General features: G+C 39.6%; 1 protein-coding gene across 1 annotated transcript in view; it reads left to right on the forward strand.

Annotated features, from left to right (window-relative positions):
• Positions 1-18,209, forward strand: part of Plekhg7 (pleckstrin homology and RhoGEF domain containing G7) — a 55,858-nt gene extending 37,649 nt beyond the window's left edge. Inside the window, exons 12-18 of the mRNA XM_033763830.1 lie at positions 6,075-6,249; positions 7,921-8,036; positions 8,394-8,487; positions 11,759-11,838; positions 13,547-13,700; positions 16,543-16,640; positions 17,591-18,209. Coding sequence (XP_033619721.1) covers positions 6,075-6,249; positions 7,921-8,036; positions 8,394-8,487; positions 11,759-11,838; positions 13,547-13,700; positions 16,543-16,640; positions 17,591-17,698 — 825 coding nt within the window. The 3' untranslated portion in view covers positions 17,699-18,209. The remainder of the gene's footprint in view (positions 1-6,074; positions 6,250-7,920; positions 8,037-8,393; positions 8,488-11,758; positions 11,839-13,546; positions 13,701-16,542; positions 16,641-17,590) is intronic.
• Positions 18,210-18,524: the final 315 nt, after the last annotated feature.

Here is an 18,524-nt window from a genome sequence, read left to right on the forward strand (position 1 = left end):
AGTCTCGAATCATGACTTCCATTTTGCTCACTATCTCTATGGTTATCTGGGAAATTATTTCTGTTTTGAATTTTTCTAGAGCCTGATTGATCTGTTTTGTTACTTCCTGTGCTTTGAGTTCAGGGTGTCCTGGTGGTTCACTATTGGCCTTTTCATCCTCATTTGCCCTACTGTTTTGCCATTGGTGAACTGGAAGTCTGTCCTTGTGTCTTGCTTAAGTGTTTTCTCATTTTAATTTTTGTTGTCGGACTGTCCTTGGTTTACTCTCTGGATTATCACCCAAATCTTCCTGATATAGTTGCACCCTAGCTTCTGTGTCTCTAACGACCCACAGATGTTCTCATCTTCATAACATCAGAGAAAACAGCTCATCAAATCAACGGCAGTGCTTTACCCCAACTGATACAATCAGCGACACATTAAGATCAAGCACAACTTGGACACTGACCACCTGTGGTAGTCACTAGTCTATCACCCTTAAATCATTTGAATTAAATTGAAATCAAGAAGCAGTCCAGAACATGTCTGAAGTGAACAAAATTTCAATATAGTGTATTTACCATGTAATGGCTCAGACAGAGCGAGGATGCAAGACCCCTGATCTCAGTTAGCTGATTGCTGAACCCCATGACGCTGACTGACCTTGGACTGCAAGGGCCAGATTGAGTTCCCCAACCTTCTGAATGGTTGAACTCCCCAACGTTCTATTACAGGTTTCCCACGCCCTTTCTTTAAAGATGTTCAAAGTTGGGAACTCAGAAAAATACCCTTGATGACCACCTCTGTCTTTGGAGAGTGGGTCCAAAGACTTGCACAGTCAGGAGGTCTGAGAGTGCGGCAGGGGGGATTATGGGGGTTCGGGGGCACCCGCACAGCTACCTTCCCGGTGCTTGAGCAATGGCTGCTGGGTCGGGAGCAGGCGTGGTTCTCCTTCCCGCAGTGGATCGGGGCCCAGCCTACCTCCCAGTGCTTGAGAGATGGTTGCTGGGTCGGGAGCAGGTGTGGTTCTCCTTTCTGCCATGGATAGGGGCTCTGAGCTCTTTTTCTTCCAGAGAAGAGAATGTAGCCAGCAAACTAGAGAGGAATGTTGAACCCATTCCCAAAACCCCAGATCTTCAGTAAAATGAGTATCACACTCACAAAACATCTGCCAGTTTGAGGGTTTACAGTGGAAACTAGCATAGGAACTAACATAGGAAACCAACCAAGGTTTTGACCAAAATTCTTGTTGAAATTTAATCCTCATCATGAAGTATTAAGAGATAGGACCAGTGGGAACTTTAAGAAGTGATTGGGTCACAAGTGCTCTGCCCATGGTGAAGGAATTAATCCACATGTAGGTTACTGGATTCATGAGTTAATCCAGGAGTGGCATTGCTATAAAAGCCAGCCTTCTCTGGCTTGCTTGCTCTGTCACCATGTGATGCCCTGTGCTACCTTGGAACTCTACAGAGAGTCCCCAGCAGCAAGAATGTTTTCACCAGATGCAGTCCCTGATCTTGGGCTTCCTGGTGTCCATAACTGTACGAAATAAATCTTTTCTTTATAAATTACCCAGTCTCAGGTATTCTATCACAGCAACTGAAAATTGCCTAAGATTCAGAGGCTATGATTGATCCATGCTATCGAGGGGAAAAAATAAGATGCATAGAAATAGTATAGGAGGAAACAGGACCAGAGAGATCTATTAGAATCTCTAGCTCCATAAGTTTGTAAATATCTGGAGAGTTCTGAACTTCTTTGGGCCATTGGCTTGGTGAAAGAGGTTGAGCTAATTATACATAAGATCTCTGAAATGCAGTGATTGGTATCTGGGCAACAACACAACTTAGGGGAAGCAGAGGGAGCACCCTCAGTATACTGGGCCCATTTGCGGATGGCCCTGAAGGGTCTAGGTCACAAGGCAGAAGAGTCCACATGGGCCTAGCCTGAGAGTGCAAGGCGGAATTGAGGCAATAACCTACTGCAAGGCAAATATTAAATGTAAGGGCAGGATCCCTCTTGCAGTCAGCCTGGACTCCTATAGCAGAGTGCCACACATGGGCAGCTTACAAGCAACAGAAATTATTTTCTTACAGTTCTGAAGGCTTAAAAGCTGAGGTCAGTGTGTGTATCATCATTTTCCCCGTCACTGGGACATAATATCTGACACCCACAACTTAAAAGAGGAGAGGTTTAATTTGGCTCACAGTTTCAGGGGATTCAGTCCGTGGTGAGCTGGTGCCAGGGCAGAAACATCATTGCAGAAAGGAACAGCAGAGCAAAGGTGATTGTTGTTGGAGTCTGGGAAGCAAGGGAAGGAGAAAGGGCCAAGGACCCTGCACAGATCCCCAAGCCATGCCTTTCTTCCCCGCTCACACACACCCAAAAGTAGGCTCCACCAATCTGTGCAAATCCCAAAGCCAGTCAAGCTAATACTTTATCCTGCTTTTTGGGACCCTTTTCTGGCTATAGACTGTCTATCTTCATATGGTGAAAAAAGAACTAATTTTCTTTCTTATAGAGGTACTAATTCCATTCATAAATACTCCACACTTAGGATGCAATTTCATCTCAAAAGTCCCACTTCCTAATATCATCGCATTAGGTGTTAGAATATCAGCATATGAATTTTAATGGGTATACTAGTCATCTCTCATTGCTGGGATATGACACCAGATATACACAGTTTAAAGGTAGAAAGATTTATGTTTGCTCACAGTTTCACAGGATTTATTCTTTGGGCAATCAACTCCAAGGGAGGAACATCGTTGAGAAGGACGTGGTAGAACAGAGCTGCCTAGTTCATGGGAGAGGGGAAGCCAAGCAGGGAAACAGCACTACAAAGAAAAGGGTGAAGTCCCCAACCTACCCAGGCACAGTGTGCTTTATTAGTCCCCTGAGCAACTCCCAAAGTCAATCAAGGGCACAATCCACCATAGCCATCACATCAAGATGCAAACATTTGGGGATGGGACCCCCATTGCAAAGAAGAACCACTGAAAAGATTGCAATACCACAGTTCAGAAGAAAGGAACAGAGCTAAGGAATTGAGAAAGTACGACCTCTTGAAACTAATGTACCAGTCTCCAGAAATGATCTAGAAAATGTTGAACATCTTATAAGAGAGTTCTTTAGCAGCCTGTGCTTAATTATAAAACAAGTGGTATGAGAACACATGCAGGTTTTAGAGAGTGAAAGGAAACATGGTGATCAGGGTCAGTTACAAACAAAATTACTGAAATAAATGCAAAACAAGAGAAATTCTCACAGAATGCAGAAGAAAAGTCTAAAGAAATTAAGACATAAAGAGAGAAGCAGAAGAGAAACGTAAAGGCCTGTCCATGAGACACAATCTACACATAAGAATATGGTATTACCTCGGTCATGAATGCTTCTGTTCGAGAACAATTCATTTCGCCAACACAAGTGCTCGACAAAATTTTACTTCTGTTCACAAACTCTGCATGGGTGACAAACATGACCAAGGTCATCTTTGCCAGAATCGTGGAATGAATTAAATTCATGAACCAAAGTACTACTGATCCTGAAACAGGGCAAAGCAAATAAAACTCAAACAGTAGTTAAGGAATGAATTGAAGAAAATTTCCAGAGTTGAGGAATGAAGTAGGCCTACAAATAAAAGAGACTCATGGGCTACTTTTAAATTTTAATGAGAAGAAAGCCTAGACATATCCTGGTGACTGACCTCCAGTCTTTCTCTTGCAATTCTAAATGACAGAAGACAATGGAAGAGCATCTACAGAGTTTTAAGGGAAAATAATTTTGAACCAGAATTACATACCCTGTCAAGTTAGTATTTCAGTATGAAGGCAACTGGAAGACATTCTCAGATACTGAGGGGTTAAGTACATATATCAACCAAGGATCTTCTCTGAAGTTTTTGTTGAATCGTTTACTGCAACCAACAGAAAGTTAAAGAGTAGAAGACAATTGCATGAAAGATTTGATGGTAATCATTAAAACCAGTTAAGAAGGATGATGTCTAAAGTTTTTACGTATATTTGTAAGCTAGTTCTAAAATTTTCAGCTTATGTAGTTTTAAATTGTGAAAGTGCATGCAAATATTCAATGCATTGGCAAATAAACTCTGTTTTATTTGTGCCATGTAGTATTGTAAAGATGCATATTGTTAAGCCAAATGTATGTTACATGGATAAAATTGCTTTATCACTGTAGACCAGGCAAGTACAGTGAGTAAAGATACTCTAAATGTTAATCTGACAAAATTGGAAAATGGTACAGTTGTGTTTCCCTAAAAAAAAAAGGACGAGCAAATTCCTAATGTTAATACTGATAATGTGAGGACAAAATTTCCAGCGCACTGGTTGGAGAGGGGCGGACATTTGAAATACTGAATAGCGAAAACTGGTTATTACTGCATCAGATGGGAGTTCATAGGAGTCAATGTGTCATGGAGTTGTGGACAAAAAAAAAAAATCCAAGTTTCTGGAAGTGAAAAGTTAAGAAAAAGTAGCAAAACAAAAATACCAAAGAAGCATTAAAATTTGCATTAAAATGCTGACTGAAATGGAGGTGAATTAAACTCATAAAATGGTTAAATTCCCAATTAATAAGATCCAGATTTAGTTTTAAATAATCAGTCTCGTATTTGAGATACTCACATGTGTGTAAAACAAAGGTTATAAGGGTTTAAAGGTTATTGGAACTCTTTATGTCATAGAAATGGACAGCAACATTTTTATTAGGCAGAAATAAGGATATTGCAAGCTATTCCACATTTAAGAGACTTTACGTGGCATTCATATGTAAGATTTTTGTTCAGTATCTTTGATGTGGGTGGTAGTTTTACTGTTGTAAACTGATATACATATATTTTTTTAAAAACATTTAAAATGAGTGCATTTTGTGTACTTGAAATCCTTCAATTAAAAATACATGTAAAACAAAAGGAAACTTGGGATCAGTCTAATCTTAGTGGGCTAACCAAAGGGGGAGAAAGCACGCCTTAGTACTATTTCAAATTTACCTATTTGCATCCCTGCCAATGAGCTGCCTCCATATTTCATAAAAGCCCAAAGGCCTTATATTCAGAGTGTGACATTCAGAAGCCTCACACTCAACGAAACAGCTGACAGATAACAAATGCAAACGCTATTGTCCTGTTTACTTGTATTTCCCAAATATCATTTCTAGAACACTAGTGTATGGCCCATACAATATTTATTAAAATTCACTTCCTGTCTTTTCCCATCTGCCCATTTCCCAAATCCCAACTCCAAACTCTACCTATATTATATTTTGTCCCTCCCCTTTCCTGTTTGTTGTATATCACTTAAATCAACTCATCTCCTTCAGCTTTTTGTTCTCTTTTTTGGTTATTACCCTGATTCTTCCCAACACAACAGAGTCAGGGAACTAACCCACCTAGCATAACTTCTTCCTTCACCCTTTAACATGTCCAGGCTTCATTCTCGCCTCTCCTAACCGCATCAAAACAAGGATGGGGCTGAGGCTTTAGCTCAGTGGTGCTGTCGCCTGCCTTGCAAACTCAAGGTCCTGAGTTATAACCCTGGTACCAAAAAAAAAAAAAAAAAAGATTGCAACAAAGCTGGGGAAACCAGAAATCTCTCTCAAGAGCCAGGGAATTCACATTGGAACACGCATTCATACATCTATCACTACCATGCACGGAGCTGCAACTGAGGAACAATAATTATATACCTTTCCTGTGCATCTAAATCTTGATAAGTTTTCCCTTTTAGGAGGACTGAGTATTAGTGTTATAAAGCCAAACATCTGGAAAAGGATTCTGCAATTTCTTTAACTGAAAAGTAAAATCAGTCAGTAACATTCAATCATACTTCTTAGTTACATTTAAGAAGCTAATTGCAGACCCTGAATTTGGCCCTGGTAGATAGCAAAAGAGTGTTTAATACGGAATTTTCAAAAACTCAAAGGTTATTCCATAGCTTATGAGTTTTCCTAGCAAGCTCACAGGTGCATCCTGTTGTTGTCAAGTAAAATCTCCTAAGAAACTCTCGAGTTCCACCCTCTTAGTGCCTGGATAAGAGAGGTGATATGCTGATGATGTCTGCTTTTGGCTTTCCCAGTGGTGTGAGCAGAATGAACACTGCAGACGACTTCATCTGCCCGAGCTCTTGGTGGCCCCACTACACAGGCTTACCCGGTATCCCTTGTTGCTGAAGAACATCTGGAAAAGGAGTGCAGACTCTACTGAGAAAATCCTGATCTACTCCATCAAGGACAAGGTGGAAAAATCTCTCCGTAAGTCCCTGAGATATCTGAGCTTAATTAAAAAGTTGGGAAGCCCTGTGGTTCCCATCTAGGTTGCCATCACGAAAGGTAATCCCATTGGCTTGAGGTCATAACTCAGAAATGGGATCCATATTCAACTTCATAATAAACCAAACACATATAAAACAATGGGTTCCAATAACACGCTGGCAAACTGATGGGAACTCTTAACGTCAACTTTACACAGGACATGCCTGTCTCTCCATGGGTTTCAGAAGTGAGTTCTGGCAGGAAAGGTTCTGTTTCCCCGGATGATTGACGTTGCTCTGTTGTTAACATCCACTCTGAACCCACCCACAAAGCAAAGGGGAGTGAAAACCGTGGAAAGCCTACCCAGAGAATAAATCACCATTCATAATTCCTCACTGAAATCCAGGGCTATTGTTATGCCAACTGCAATCTTAAAACTGAAATCTGGGAAAGAAGCCTGATGACTTAAGCTTATTTATGCAGCTCTGAACTGAGAGTCAAACAAAGAAGTCCGTGGTATTTGTCCAGAAAGTAAGATTTCCTGGTGGCTGTCAAGGGGGACAGCTCCAAATGGTAGTTGTCAGCTGTACAGAAAATTCTGTATTGGTGTTCCTTTGCAGATTTAAAAGTTAAATAACAGTTTATGGGGGGGTCATTCCTCTTTTTCAAGGTTTTATTCAAATTTCAAAACGATCTAAGGGACTAGAATTAAGTTTATTAAGTGAATAAAAAACAAATTCAACTAAAGACCAACTTTTTGTGAGGCAGGCACCAGAACCACTGAGCTAAATCCCCGGCCAAGACCAACTTTTTGAAACTTCTAAAATAATATTAGGGATTATTACTATTTGGATGTTCATGAGGAAGATAAAAGAAAGTGCACAAGAGACTTCTCCATAAAAGATGGATTCTCTTTGTTGAAGGAATAGATCTGGGTGGCTCTTCTAAAATGTCTCTTTCTTAAAGATGACAAATTCTCAAGGGTTCAACTATGTGATTTTGTGGGTCTATAATTTGTTCCCATATTTTCAAAATTCATTTCAAAACCTCAACAATAATATGTTATTGGAAAATTAACACAAATCTTCCAAGGACAAATTGAGTTGTTAGCAAAAAGTAATCATTGTTGCAAGAGCATATTCTTTATGATCAGGCCAAGAATCCAATACTCTTTTTTCCTTCCTTTACTTAAAGTCTGTGTGTGATGTGAGGTATATAATAATAAAAAAAAATATCAAGAGCTTTATTAATATTACTTTTCTCTACAAGAGGAAACTGCAAGATGTTGATCTCAATAATTTCTCTCAGACATTTAAACAGCACACAATGGGCCAGGGATTTAGCTCAGTAGTGCCGCCGCCTGCCTCACAAGCGCAAAGACCTGAGTTAGATCCCTGGTACCAAATAAATAAATAAATAAGCAGCAAGCAATATGGTTGTTTTTTTGTCTGTTTGTTTGCTTTGGTACCGGGGATCAAACTCAGGCCCTTGTGCTTGCAAGACAGGTGGTGGAACCACTGAGCTAAATCCCCCGCCATTGTGTTAAATGAACTATATTTGTGGTTTGGCTCCAAGGACAGTCAGTCTTTAAACGATTACAGTGGATGTCACCTAGATTTATGCTGCAGCGTTATAGGCATTTAAAAATGTCGGCTATGTCTTGTTTTTCAGGGGATCTTGAAGGAAAAGTGAAGTGGTTGGACAATTTCCAAAAATTTAGACATCTACAGGAGATTATAGTGTGGCCTCCGCTTTGGGACAGAGATAAAAGGTTTTTCATTCCAGAGGTACATTAAAGATAAGTGAGATTTACGTCTTTTTCTGGAAGCCTGGCATTCAAGTAGAAATACCTAGTCTTAGGAAGTCCCTAGCCATCCACCTGAGGAATAAATCTAGTTTCATGAGCAAAAGGAAAAGCCTTCATCCATACGGCACTGAGTGTGGGGAGGCTGAATTGTTGTGCCACTCGGATGGCCCATCTGAGAGGTTTGCCCGCCCTTTCCCTTTCCTATGTCTATTTTCTGGTAGATTATTTCTAAATATCTTGAAAATTCTAGATGCAGTTGATTGCCCCAAATCCTTGAAGGTGTTCTCTTCCCATCCTCACTAACATTGTCTCTTATTTTCCTCCTTGTTTTTGCAAGTATTTGAAACACATTTTTAAAGAAAACATGGCAGAAAACATCTTGTCACCAACAAACAGAAGCCTTCTCTATGAAGGGAAATTAACTCTTGCAGGTAAATAACTGCTTGCTTAAAAAGACCAGCACCTTTGCTACCTCAGAACTTCTTCAACTGCTGTTATTCGAAAGGCAGAAGGAATTGTGTTTACCTGGGTCCAAGGTGGTAGAACGTGCGAATCAGAGCACCGCCAGGTAAACAGAGACTTCCTGATGTAGCTATGTGCCCTCTAGTTTCTCTCTAGAATGGAGAGGCATCTCATAAAGTATTGTTACACAAAATGACATACATGAAGAACTTGGCTCAAGGTCTGGTTTGTAATAAATACTCAGTCACACTTGTTTAATGCCACAACCTGTATTGGCCACATTCAAGCAAAGAGGAGACACCATATAATGCGGCATTAAATCAAATTTGAAGGCATGGGACTTGGACTTGGAACTGGTACAAATTTGATGGGGCAATGTTAATAGTGTCAGAAGAAACAGGACATGGGGAAAGCACTGAGCCAAGAATCAGGGAGCTGAAGGGTATGATTCAGGGTAGAGTTCATGTTTAGCATGTGCAAGGCCTGGGTTCAATGCCTACCCCCAAAGAATGAAACAAAAACCTGGGGATCTAGCACCAGTGTGGGCTATGGTATGTTGTATGAATTCCCTTCCTCTCTTCTCAATGTTGGTAACGATGATGATGACGACCAAAACCGACTTATACAGTGCTTCCAAACTTCTGCCAGGGTTGAACACTGCTCCGTCTTCATCAAATAAATGCATTTTCTCATTGCCTGAGGGAGCTGGTTTTCATAACTTTTGGAATTCCGGCTTCGTGCTCCTCTCAGATACATGGCTCCCTACGGACGGATGTTTGTCAGTGTGACAGTGAACAGGATGGAGACAGACAGGATGATCCGGGAACTGTGACACCTAGAGAGCCCGTGCTGCTCCAGCTGCTGCCACCCTAAAATACAGCAGCAGCTGTGCTCCGTGCTGCACACGGTGCTGAGTCCAAGAGAAAAAAAACCAAGTGTAGATAAAACTGCTCAAATGCATCAACCTCAGGTCAGGCTGTGCAGCACTGACTGGATCCTAATTCTGGACTTATCGCTGGTGAAAGCTTTCCACTGGGCTGTGCTAGCCTCAAGCCAGAAGGTAGTAAGTGGGAACAGCCTGATTTTTGGCTTACAGTCTTCCTCCTCAGTAACTGTCTTTGAGATCACCCCATTTATCTCTCTAGCACTATCAATTTCTAAATGTATCTTATTTTAAATCTCGTTTATAGGTTGATTATGCACCTGCTCCCCCTAGAATTAAAACTCCTCAAAGGCAGGAGTACTGTCTTAGTCACTGGGGCACAGAAGGTCTCGCTATTTGTTGGTTGTTTGGTGGAACCCTAGGGCCTTCCTAAGTGGTGGCTAAAATAATCATCATTTCCCAGAATAAAGGTGCTGGAAGCCTGTTTGTTAAAATGAAATGCTTGAAATTAAGAAGAGAACTAAGATCGCAAGTGCAATCCTAAGTTCGATCCCTGGTACGAAGAAGAAAGAAGAGGAGGAGGGAGAAGAGAGCTAAGAACTATTTCATTTTCATAAGAACCATTTCCGTTTTCCTCTTTGTAGCCCGAAATGACTGAGCAGCTTGTCTTTGTTCTCTAGCCGAAGCGAGAAGTGATGAGAGGCCCTAGTTCTGCCCTTCAAGGATATGACCCAGAATTTCCAAACTTCACATTCTCCTAGTCAGAATTTAGGCCCCTGGTCATATTCATCTATGAGGGCTTCAGTGCAGTCTTTGTTTTCTGAAGATGTGTACCCACTAAAACTCAGGTGGTTCACTACCACAAAAGAGGGAAAGGTTTCTGAGGAATGAACAGCAGACTGTGGCAGATCTATGAAAAGGAAAGTTTCTAATAGTCATGGAAAACAATTATCTAAAAACATTCAGGGATAATTCAAATTGACACCATCTAATTTCTTATCTAAGCAAATCTAGAAAGAACCCTTCCTCAAATCTTAATGAGATATGCCAGGCATGGTGGTGCACGCCTGTAATCCTAGCACTTGGGAGGCTGAGGCAGGAGGATCGCTGGGAGTTCAAGACCAGCCTGGGCTACACAGTGAGTTCCAGGTCAGTCTCAACTACATAGTGAGACTGTCACAAACAAACAAACAAAAATCTTAATTAGATAGAAATGAATCCTAAGTATTTTATCTATTTTAAACTTTGCCACATAGCTCCTAGGGCTAAAAGCAGAATAATATAAATAAGTAACATAAATAGAACAAGCTAAAAAAAGTTACTACATTTTCCCATTACTCTTTTAAGTATCTATTACATCTCCCTCTCAACAGGCTGCCTTTTTCTTTGAAGGTGCCTAAAATTAGCCATTTATTTTTCTAATTTCTGAGAAAATAAGGAAAAGGATACCTTATTCTAATATTGGATTTGTCTCCTGCTACTTTTTCTATCTTAGGGAGAATTGAAAGAAACAAACAAACAAACAAAAAAACAACTATTTGCCTGAAATAACTATCAAAAGAGGTATCAGAAAACTTTGTAAACATAGAAGCACATTGAAAAATATTTAAACATTTAAAGACACAACGTAAAACATAAGAAATAAGAAGTTTGCCTGACTGTTTTGGTCAACTAGAGCTGATAAATAAAATACCATAGACTGGGAAGCTCAAACAGCAGACATTATTTCTCAAAGACGGGAAGCAGGAAACCCCAGATTTGGGTTCTATTGGTTTCCGTCAAGGATTCTGTTCCCACCTGTATGTTGGGTGTCTCCTTGCTATATCCTCACATGACAGAGAATGACTCCTGGTGACACTTCCTGCAAGGACACTAATCCTGTTGGCCTGGGGCACTGTGCCCATGATCAATGTACCTCATCCACTTCCTTACTCCAAATATGGTCATGCTGGGGATGAGGGCCTCAACATATGCATTGGGAAGATACAGTTTAGTCCAAAAACTACCAAATGCCGGTCCTCTGATGAACATGCAGGTGAGTCAAGAGGCCAAAATGATGCAAGTTCAATTAACTGATGGATTTATCCTCGGCTTAGTTGAAACCATTACAAATACCACCTGAGTTACCTTAGTTCACTTGGAATGCACCACAAATACAAAGTCCTTCAAGTTGGATGCTTGAGTGCTAACAAGGCCTGTGCTTTAGGAAGAAATCAATTCGACATTGATACTGGCAGTTTTCTTACCCATCACCTACGGATTCTTTGTTTTGTTTTCTAAAGGATTCTTCAGTCTAAAAAACAAAAGTTCCACTTTCTCATTCAAGTTCCCATTTTCCCTTTTCTTTCTTTCCCCAGAGAGCACAAGATTCCTGGACGTTTACCTGTTCCTCTTTGATGACTTCCTCTTAGTTACAAAAACTAAGCGCAACAAAAAGGTAAGATGCTATTTCTACGTTTCTAAATGAGGTTGAAAATATTTCTAAGTAAGCTGTGTTAGAACTAGATTCTTCTAATACTACAAAATGGATCTCATCTTCTAAAAATGAAACCAAATAAATAACAAGCAAATTATATTTCTTGAGAATACCAGGGGGGATGTACATTTTTAAAATTACTTTGTATGTCTTCAAAGTAGGTCCCGCAAACAATGCCTGCATGCCTCACTTGCCTATGCCAAGAACTCCAAAATGTCCTTGACAATATTGATCCTTCCAAATGGTTCAGTACAAGAACAGCCAAGGTCAGGGCAGGGCCCTATCCTGTAAGCAGCCACATAGCAAGGGCGCTTCTCTCGTTCTTTCTGATTTGAGAAATGATTACTTGGGGAGAGAGGTGGGAGGAAGCCCTGATGTTTCAGTCCTGCCTGTGTAAGAACTGTTGTAGGAGCTAGACAAATGCATAGCTAGCATCACAGACAATATGGGTCAGTTGCAGCTAGAGTCACAAAACCTCTACAGTGAATAGTTTTTTCATATTTCTTAAGTATGATTGTTACCATTATTATTGTTGTTTTGTTTTTAAAACCCACTAAGCCATTGGTCCAACAGTCCACAGAAGGCTCTCTCTAATCTCCAATCTCACAGTCTGCTCCTGAGTGGTGGCTGAGGGATGTGTCAGGAAGGCTCACAGACACCTGCCTTGGAGGTGTAAAGAGGAACTGCCATCTCTGATGCCATCAGAGATGCCTGATGTTGTTTTATTCCATCCGTTTCTTTATCGAGTGACTAGGCTTACACGGATAATATCATTGTTTCTTATTTTTTAATAAACTAAGATTGTAGATGGCAGGTTGGTCAGTTGAGATAAATTTTTAAAAACCTTTTAGCAATAAAAGAGACTCTCATTAATTTATGAATAGCTAGCTGATGGGTGGTTTAGGAGGGAGTGGGTGTTGGAGAACACCATGTCACCATTACAGAATTTGTATGATTTCCTATTTAAGCTACTCAGACCAGCATATCTAAGACAAGTTTGGAAAAATCTCTACCCCTTCAAAAACATGATGTCAACACAGTCCACCTCCACTTCAAAAGTGGCACAAATCAGGGCCCATCCGTTGACAGCAGCCCATATCAATTGTTTAGTCAAGTAACATTCTGGTTTCATGCTTGATTCCGAAACAAGGAATGCTACCAGTCTGCTCTCCTCTTTGCTATTTGATATACATATACGCCATGCAAACTGCAATATTTTACACCTTTTTCAAGTAATTCCCCATCTTATATATTCAAAACAATTTCAACTGTTCACAAATTACAGAGCATAGAATGTTTAGTTTCACATTAGAGCCTGCACACAGAACCAGCCAAAATGAGCTCTTCTTTCTCATTCATGCAGCTCGGTACTAGAAAGGGATTAAGATACTGGGAAGGAAGATCCTCCCAGTGATGTGATGGGGATTACAATATTTTTCACTTATGGATGCCAGCCATTCTTTATTCAGGTAATTAAAAATAGGGGCCAGAAGCACTTTGCTTTAAATCACTATGCTTCGAGGACATAATTTTTTTCATTTCGAGAAAGGATAGGAAGCTGGCTGTCAGGAGACTTGTTTCTGAGAACCCATTTGCTAAGGATGCACTTGAGGTTTATGCACCAGTATTTGTTTCCTGTGTGTTGCATTATTTTCCTCTTTCATTTCAGAAACTTGGAGGCTCAGACACTGGCATAATGTGTCCTTCACTTACTCCTGAGCTGCAAACCATAATAAAAGAGGGCGGTTCATGCACAGTACTTGATCAACCCATTCCACTAGACAGACTGGTAGTCAAAAGTATTGACCTGCTCCACGTGTCAGGTAGGTGTCTGTTTCCATCAGTCAGCTCCTCTGTTGGCGATCACAGCTTTATACTGAATTTTTTGGGTAGCAAGACATGAATCCGATGTGATGTCTTCACAAGAGACAAGGCTGTGTTCTGTGTGTTATATATCATTCACTCTGAATGTTTTGGTGCCCAATGCTTAGATTGCCCCATTCCATCACTCGCTAGCTTTGTCACTTTAGGCATAGGCAGCATAATATCTGCTCAGTGAATTTTCATGAGCAATAAATGAAACAATGCATGTAATGCATCCAATATATTAGTACTGCTATCCTCTTAGCATTATTAATACTGCTGCTATCAGTCAAGCACTGGTAAAACATGATACGTTATGAATGTATAAGTTTATTACAGTCATACCATAGGAATATGCTAGAAATATACACATAGATATGCATGGGTACATGATGTATGCACATATTCACACATGTAACAGAAACACAGCTTCTATTCTTTCGGTAAGATTTGCTGAAAGTGGACACAAGTACGTAGGCTGTTTGATTTGGCTAGGACCGACTGCAGTCTATAGAAAGGCTGCACGTGGTAGAAACAACAGCTCACCTCACTGCGGGGGGTGGGGGCGAGTGCACAAAGAGGAGGGGCAGAGATCAGAATCCCATAATTCCCTTTGAAGATATGCCCCCTACAACCTAAGTATTTCCACCAGGCTCCACCCCCCACAATTTGGGACCAAACCTTTACTACCCGGGTCTATTTGACTCCAAATATAGCATAGGCCAAAGTCTGCATGAGCCAGAAAGTTTTAGAATCAAGAACAAACTGAGTTGTTTTCTAGCCTGTACACACACTTCTAGTGTGAGCTTGCTCCCTGCTCAGGAGAGGGAAGAGTAGTGTAAGGAAGGAAGAATTCTGTTGTGATTCATTTACTTTTTCATGAGGGAAGGATCATTGCAGACGGCATTCCGTGCTAGGAGTGTACTATCCCACTACAGTGGCTATGAAGATGCTGGCCTTATGAGTGGAGGATGATTCTCTAACCCCATTAGGAGAGAGGGAGCAGCCTGGCTGAGAGATCAGTCTAGTCACAACCATGTCAGCCTCAAGAAATGGACTTTATGGAACACCTGCCATCACTGGATTTCTTTGGTAGACCTTGGCTTCCCCTCTGTTCTTTTTCTAAAAATCGAAGGTATCTTTCAAAAAACACTTCCACTTTTAAAAACTTTATTTTCTGATTTGTAACTAATGTCTTGTTCTTTCTTTTTTTGAGAGGTTCTCGGTCTGATGTTGACTGTATATAGTGCATGAGGCAGAACAGCTATAGAATGAAGGAGACGGTGGGACAAAAAAAAAACAAAAACAAAAACAAAAACCTGGCCATTGGAATGATAGAGACCTAATTCCAAACTGTGGTCAAATCACATCTGGTTCTGGTTCCTAGTTCTTCATGTGTAAGTAGGAGATAGTTGACCCATCTCATATGACCTCTGTGGTGTTTAAATGACACAACACAGAGAAAGCAAAAAACATAAGTGTGGAGCCAAGTACCTAATAAATGCCTTAAAAATTCTGTTGGAAACTACATTAGAAAGTCTGAGAGAAAAAACAGTTGTTCCCATTCATGTCATCTCCTTATTGTACTTTACAGACTTCCCAGTGCCAAGTCATCTACTCATGAAGTCCTTTAAGGTCCATATTATAATCCAAACAAGCGAGTGCCAATGGAACTCCAGTTTCAATGTTTGGAGAAAATGGATTCCGAAACACCAGCCTAGAACACGATCTCTAAAGCCTCATGTGCTGCAGGAGGTTTAGAAGAGAAAAAAATCAGGGAGTAAAACAAACCAGCCAGATCTTTTTCCAGAAAGTAATTTTAATAGGTTTATTCTTTTTCTCCCAGGGAAAATGAACAGTGCTTTATGATTTGGCATTGACTCATCTCTTGTAGCAGACTTTAGGAATTAGGAGGTTTACACTATCATGAGTATAATCCATGAGAATGAAATAGTTCTTGTAGTTAAAGTGAAGTCTTGAATTCCCTTTCACTCGGAAATAAAGCCCAACCTACCCCAGAGGAATCAGGGTTAAATTCACCATCTCCAACAATACAATCACTTGAAGAGGCACCAGAAATAAAAGGCGCTTCCTCTTTCTTCTCCCTTACATAATCGATATGACTAAGAGATTGACCTGGCTTGGTTTCTTGGTTTGTCTGATTCTCAACATTAAGGACTTCAGAAAGACCATATAATATGTAAGATGGAGAATTTTGTTCCTCATATTGTATTAATAATTCAAGGCAGACACTTTATTTTCAGAATTCCTGTTTTAAAAACAATCGTTCCCCAGTACCTCCTGTCATTTGAGATCAGCCAGAAACCAATGCAGCATATTTGTTTCTTTTGCAAATACAGACCATGCATTTTTCATTTTGTTTTGTTTTGTTACACATTTCACATCATGTGGTGGACAATGCATTTTATTTGAATCAGTTTTTTAGTTTTTCTTGGCCTATTCAGGTGCTTTTGAATTTTTGCCACTTTGATTATATGCCTCCTTTTGATCTAACTTCCCTTTAAATACAAAAATAAACATTTAAAGTTAAATTGTATTTCATCAGCTCCCAGATGTCTTTAGCTGACAGAAGGCTTTTGGATTAAAGAGGGCTCTGTTTGGACACAGCAGTGGAGTCTTGGCCTTGGAATTAGAATTATTTCTTTGGTAATCTACATAATCTGCCCTCATTAAAAACAGAAACCAAAATAAAAGACAAGACCCCAGGTTCTTGTACTAAGACACTGTCTGGATTTCATATTAAATAATTTGGCTTTTTGTCTTTGTGATATCTTTTTCTAGTCTTTGGACTGAGAAATGCTTTTCTTCTACAACATGAAAACAGATATCGACAGTGTACAGCAGCATTCTTATTACAAGCCCAGACGGAAAATGACAAAGTATGTATCTTAATTTTGTAGATCTTTGAATTCTTCGGAGTTTGCTTACATAAAGAAAAATTCCAAGCGCATGCGTTGGGAGATTTTATGTATTGTCCTGACTCACTCCGGGAAGGCGCGCAGCGGGTAGGTAGTGAGGAGGACCTTTAGTCCTTATCATGCTCAGAAACCTCAGGGACGACAATTTCCTCCCATTTGCAGAGCTGACACAGCCTGACCTACATTTTCCTGTTGCAGAAAGTCAAGAGCTGCCCGAGTTCTGCAGTTTCTGTAGGAAAGGGAAAGAAGTGCTTTGGATTGCATGATTCACTTTTAAGATTTTCCAATCATTCTCCAGAATGGAAATAATGTGCCATCGGCAGAAGCGCTATCAGGCTGTGCAGTTGTGAGCCACGTCGTCTGCTATTCATTTTGAAAATATACCATTGTTATTATAGCTATGGAGTTGAAAGAGCAGCTGTTTCTCTATTTAGTTTCTCTATTTAGAAGTTTCTATTTTTGTCTTTCCCCTTGTGGTCTTCCATCACAGCAACGATATGGCCAGACAGTAAATGCATTATTGTTATTCTTAAGAACTCAATTTCCCGGGTCATCTCCCTCAGAATCCGTGTTTCAAATTATAGCACTGGTTAAGAACTTCTGTTTCTTAATGGGAATTCAAGATATTCAACTTCTGAACTTATTGTCAGTACTAATTTTTCTTATTAGTCCAATTAGCCATCATTGGTTCCTGATTATCTGATTTATACACTACTCACCTTTCAATCCATTTACATTTTCCTATCTGACTACAAGTATTTATATTAGATATAAGAAAGTGAGAAACATACGCAAATGCTTTGTTAGTCTTCAGTTTTAAAGAGCAAGTCAATATAATGGAAAATATTAATTCAGATATGTAAGAAACTATCAGTTTAACATTCTATTTACATATTTTTCTTTTTCAACAGAAAGCATGGATAGCACAAATAACAGCAGCAATCTCTTGCTTCAATAAGAATCAGGAAACCAAGAAAATATCTTTATTCACATTGCCTGCAGAATCTTCCGAAATTTAGGAACTTAAAACAAGTGCATACTTTTTCAGAGGTTAGGGTTTAAATCATTTCATGAAACTTACTAACTTTTCTCTCATAATGAGCTAAAAGGAAATGTGCTTTTTAAAGGCATTCCAGAATTTGAGAATTTAAGCTAGGAAAGTCCTTAGAGGAATAATGACTGCAACAAATTTGAATTCGGAAGACTCCCTGACAAATATATATTGCTGTCCTGACTTCTAATGCTTCAGTCAGACCTGTATGAAGCGGTGAAGAATGGTGCTGTTATAATTTGTAAATGGTGAATGACCAGACAAAGGCAGTATCAGAACGACTGGGAAGTGCTTGTGTCCAATGTGAATTCTAGCATTCTAATCCATAAGTATCCATAAAATAATGAAACCAATTTTTCTACATTGCTTGTAAATCAGTCTTAGTGCTTTATAGTCAGTCCTACCTCAAACACAATGACAATTTTTGATCTACAAAGTTTGTGGCTTTTTAAATATATTAATAAATGAGTTCACTTCAATAGCAGCTTTAGAATTCCTATCTTCAACAGTCAGTTTATATATCTTAGATATACTTATAATGATCTAATTTGTAATTAGACCAAAGACTAAATTTCATTGTTTAAAAAAATTAATCCAGATTTACCAGTTAACATTTTTACATGGAAGCTGCTCATAGGAATAGTATCTTTCTCTTAACTTCAATTTTTGAAGAAAGATGGTATTTGACAAAATCATTTCCTGTGTGTGCACATGCATGTTAGCATAGTACAATCACTTCGTTTTATCTAACAATTTAAAACTTCATTAGATGTTATCAAGATGAGCTATTTGAA

This window comes from Fukomys damarensis, unplaced genomic scaffold (genome assembly GCF_012274545.1).
Source record: "Fukomys damarensis isolate Sample0158 unplaced genomic scaffold, DMR_v1.0_HiC HiC_scaffold_15, whole genome shotgun sequence".
NCBI lineage: Eukaryota > Metazoa > Chordata > Mammalia > Rodentia > Bathyergidae > Fukomys > Fukomys damarensis.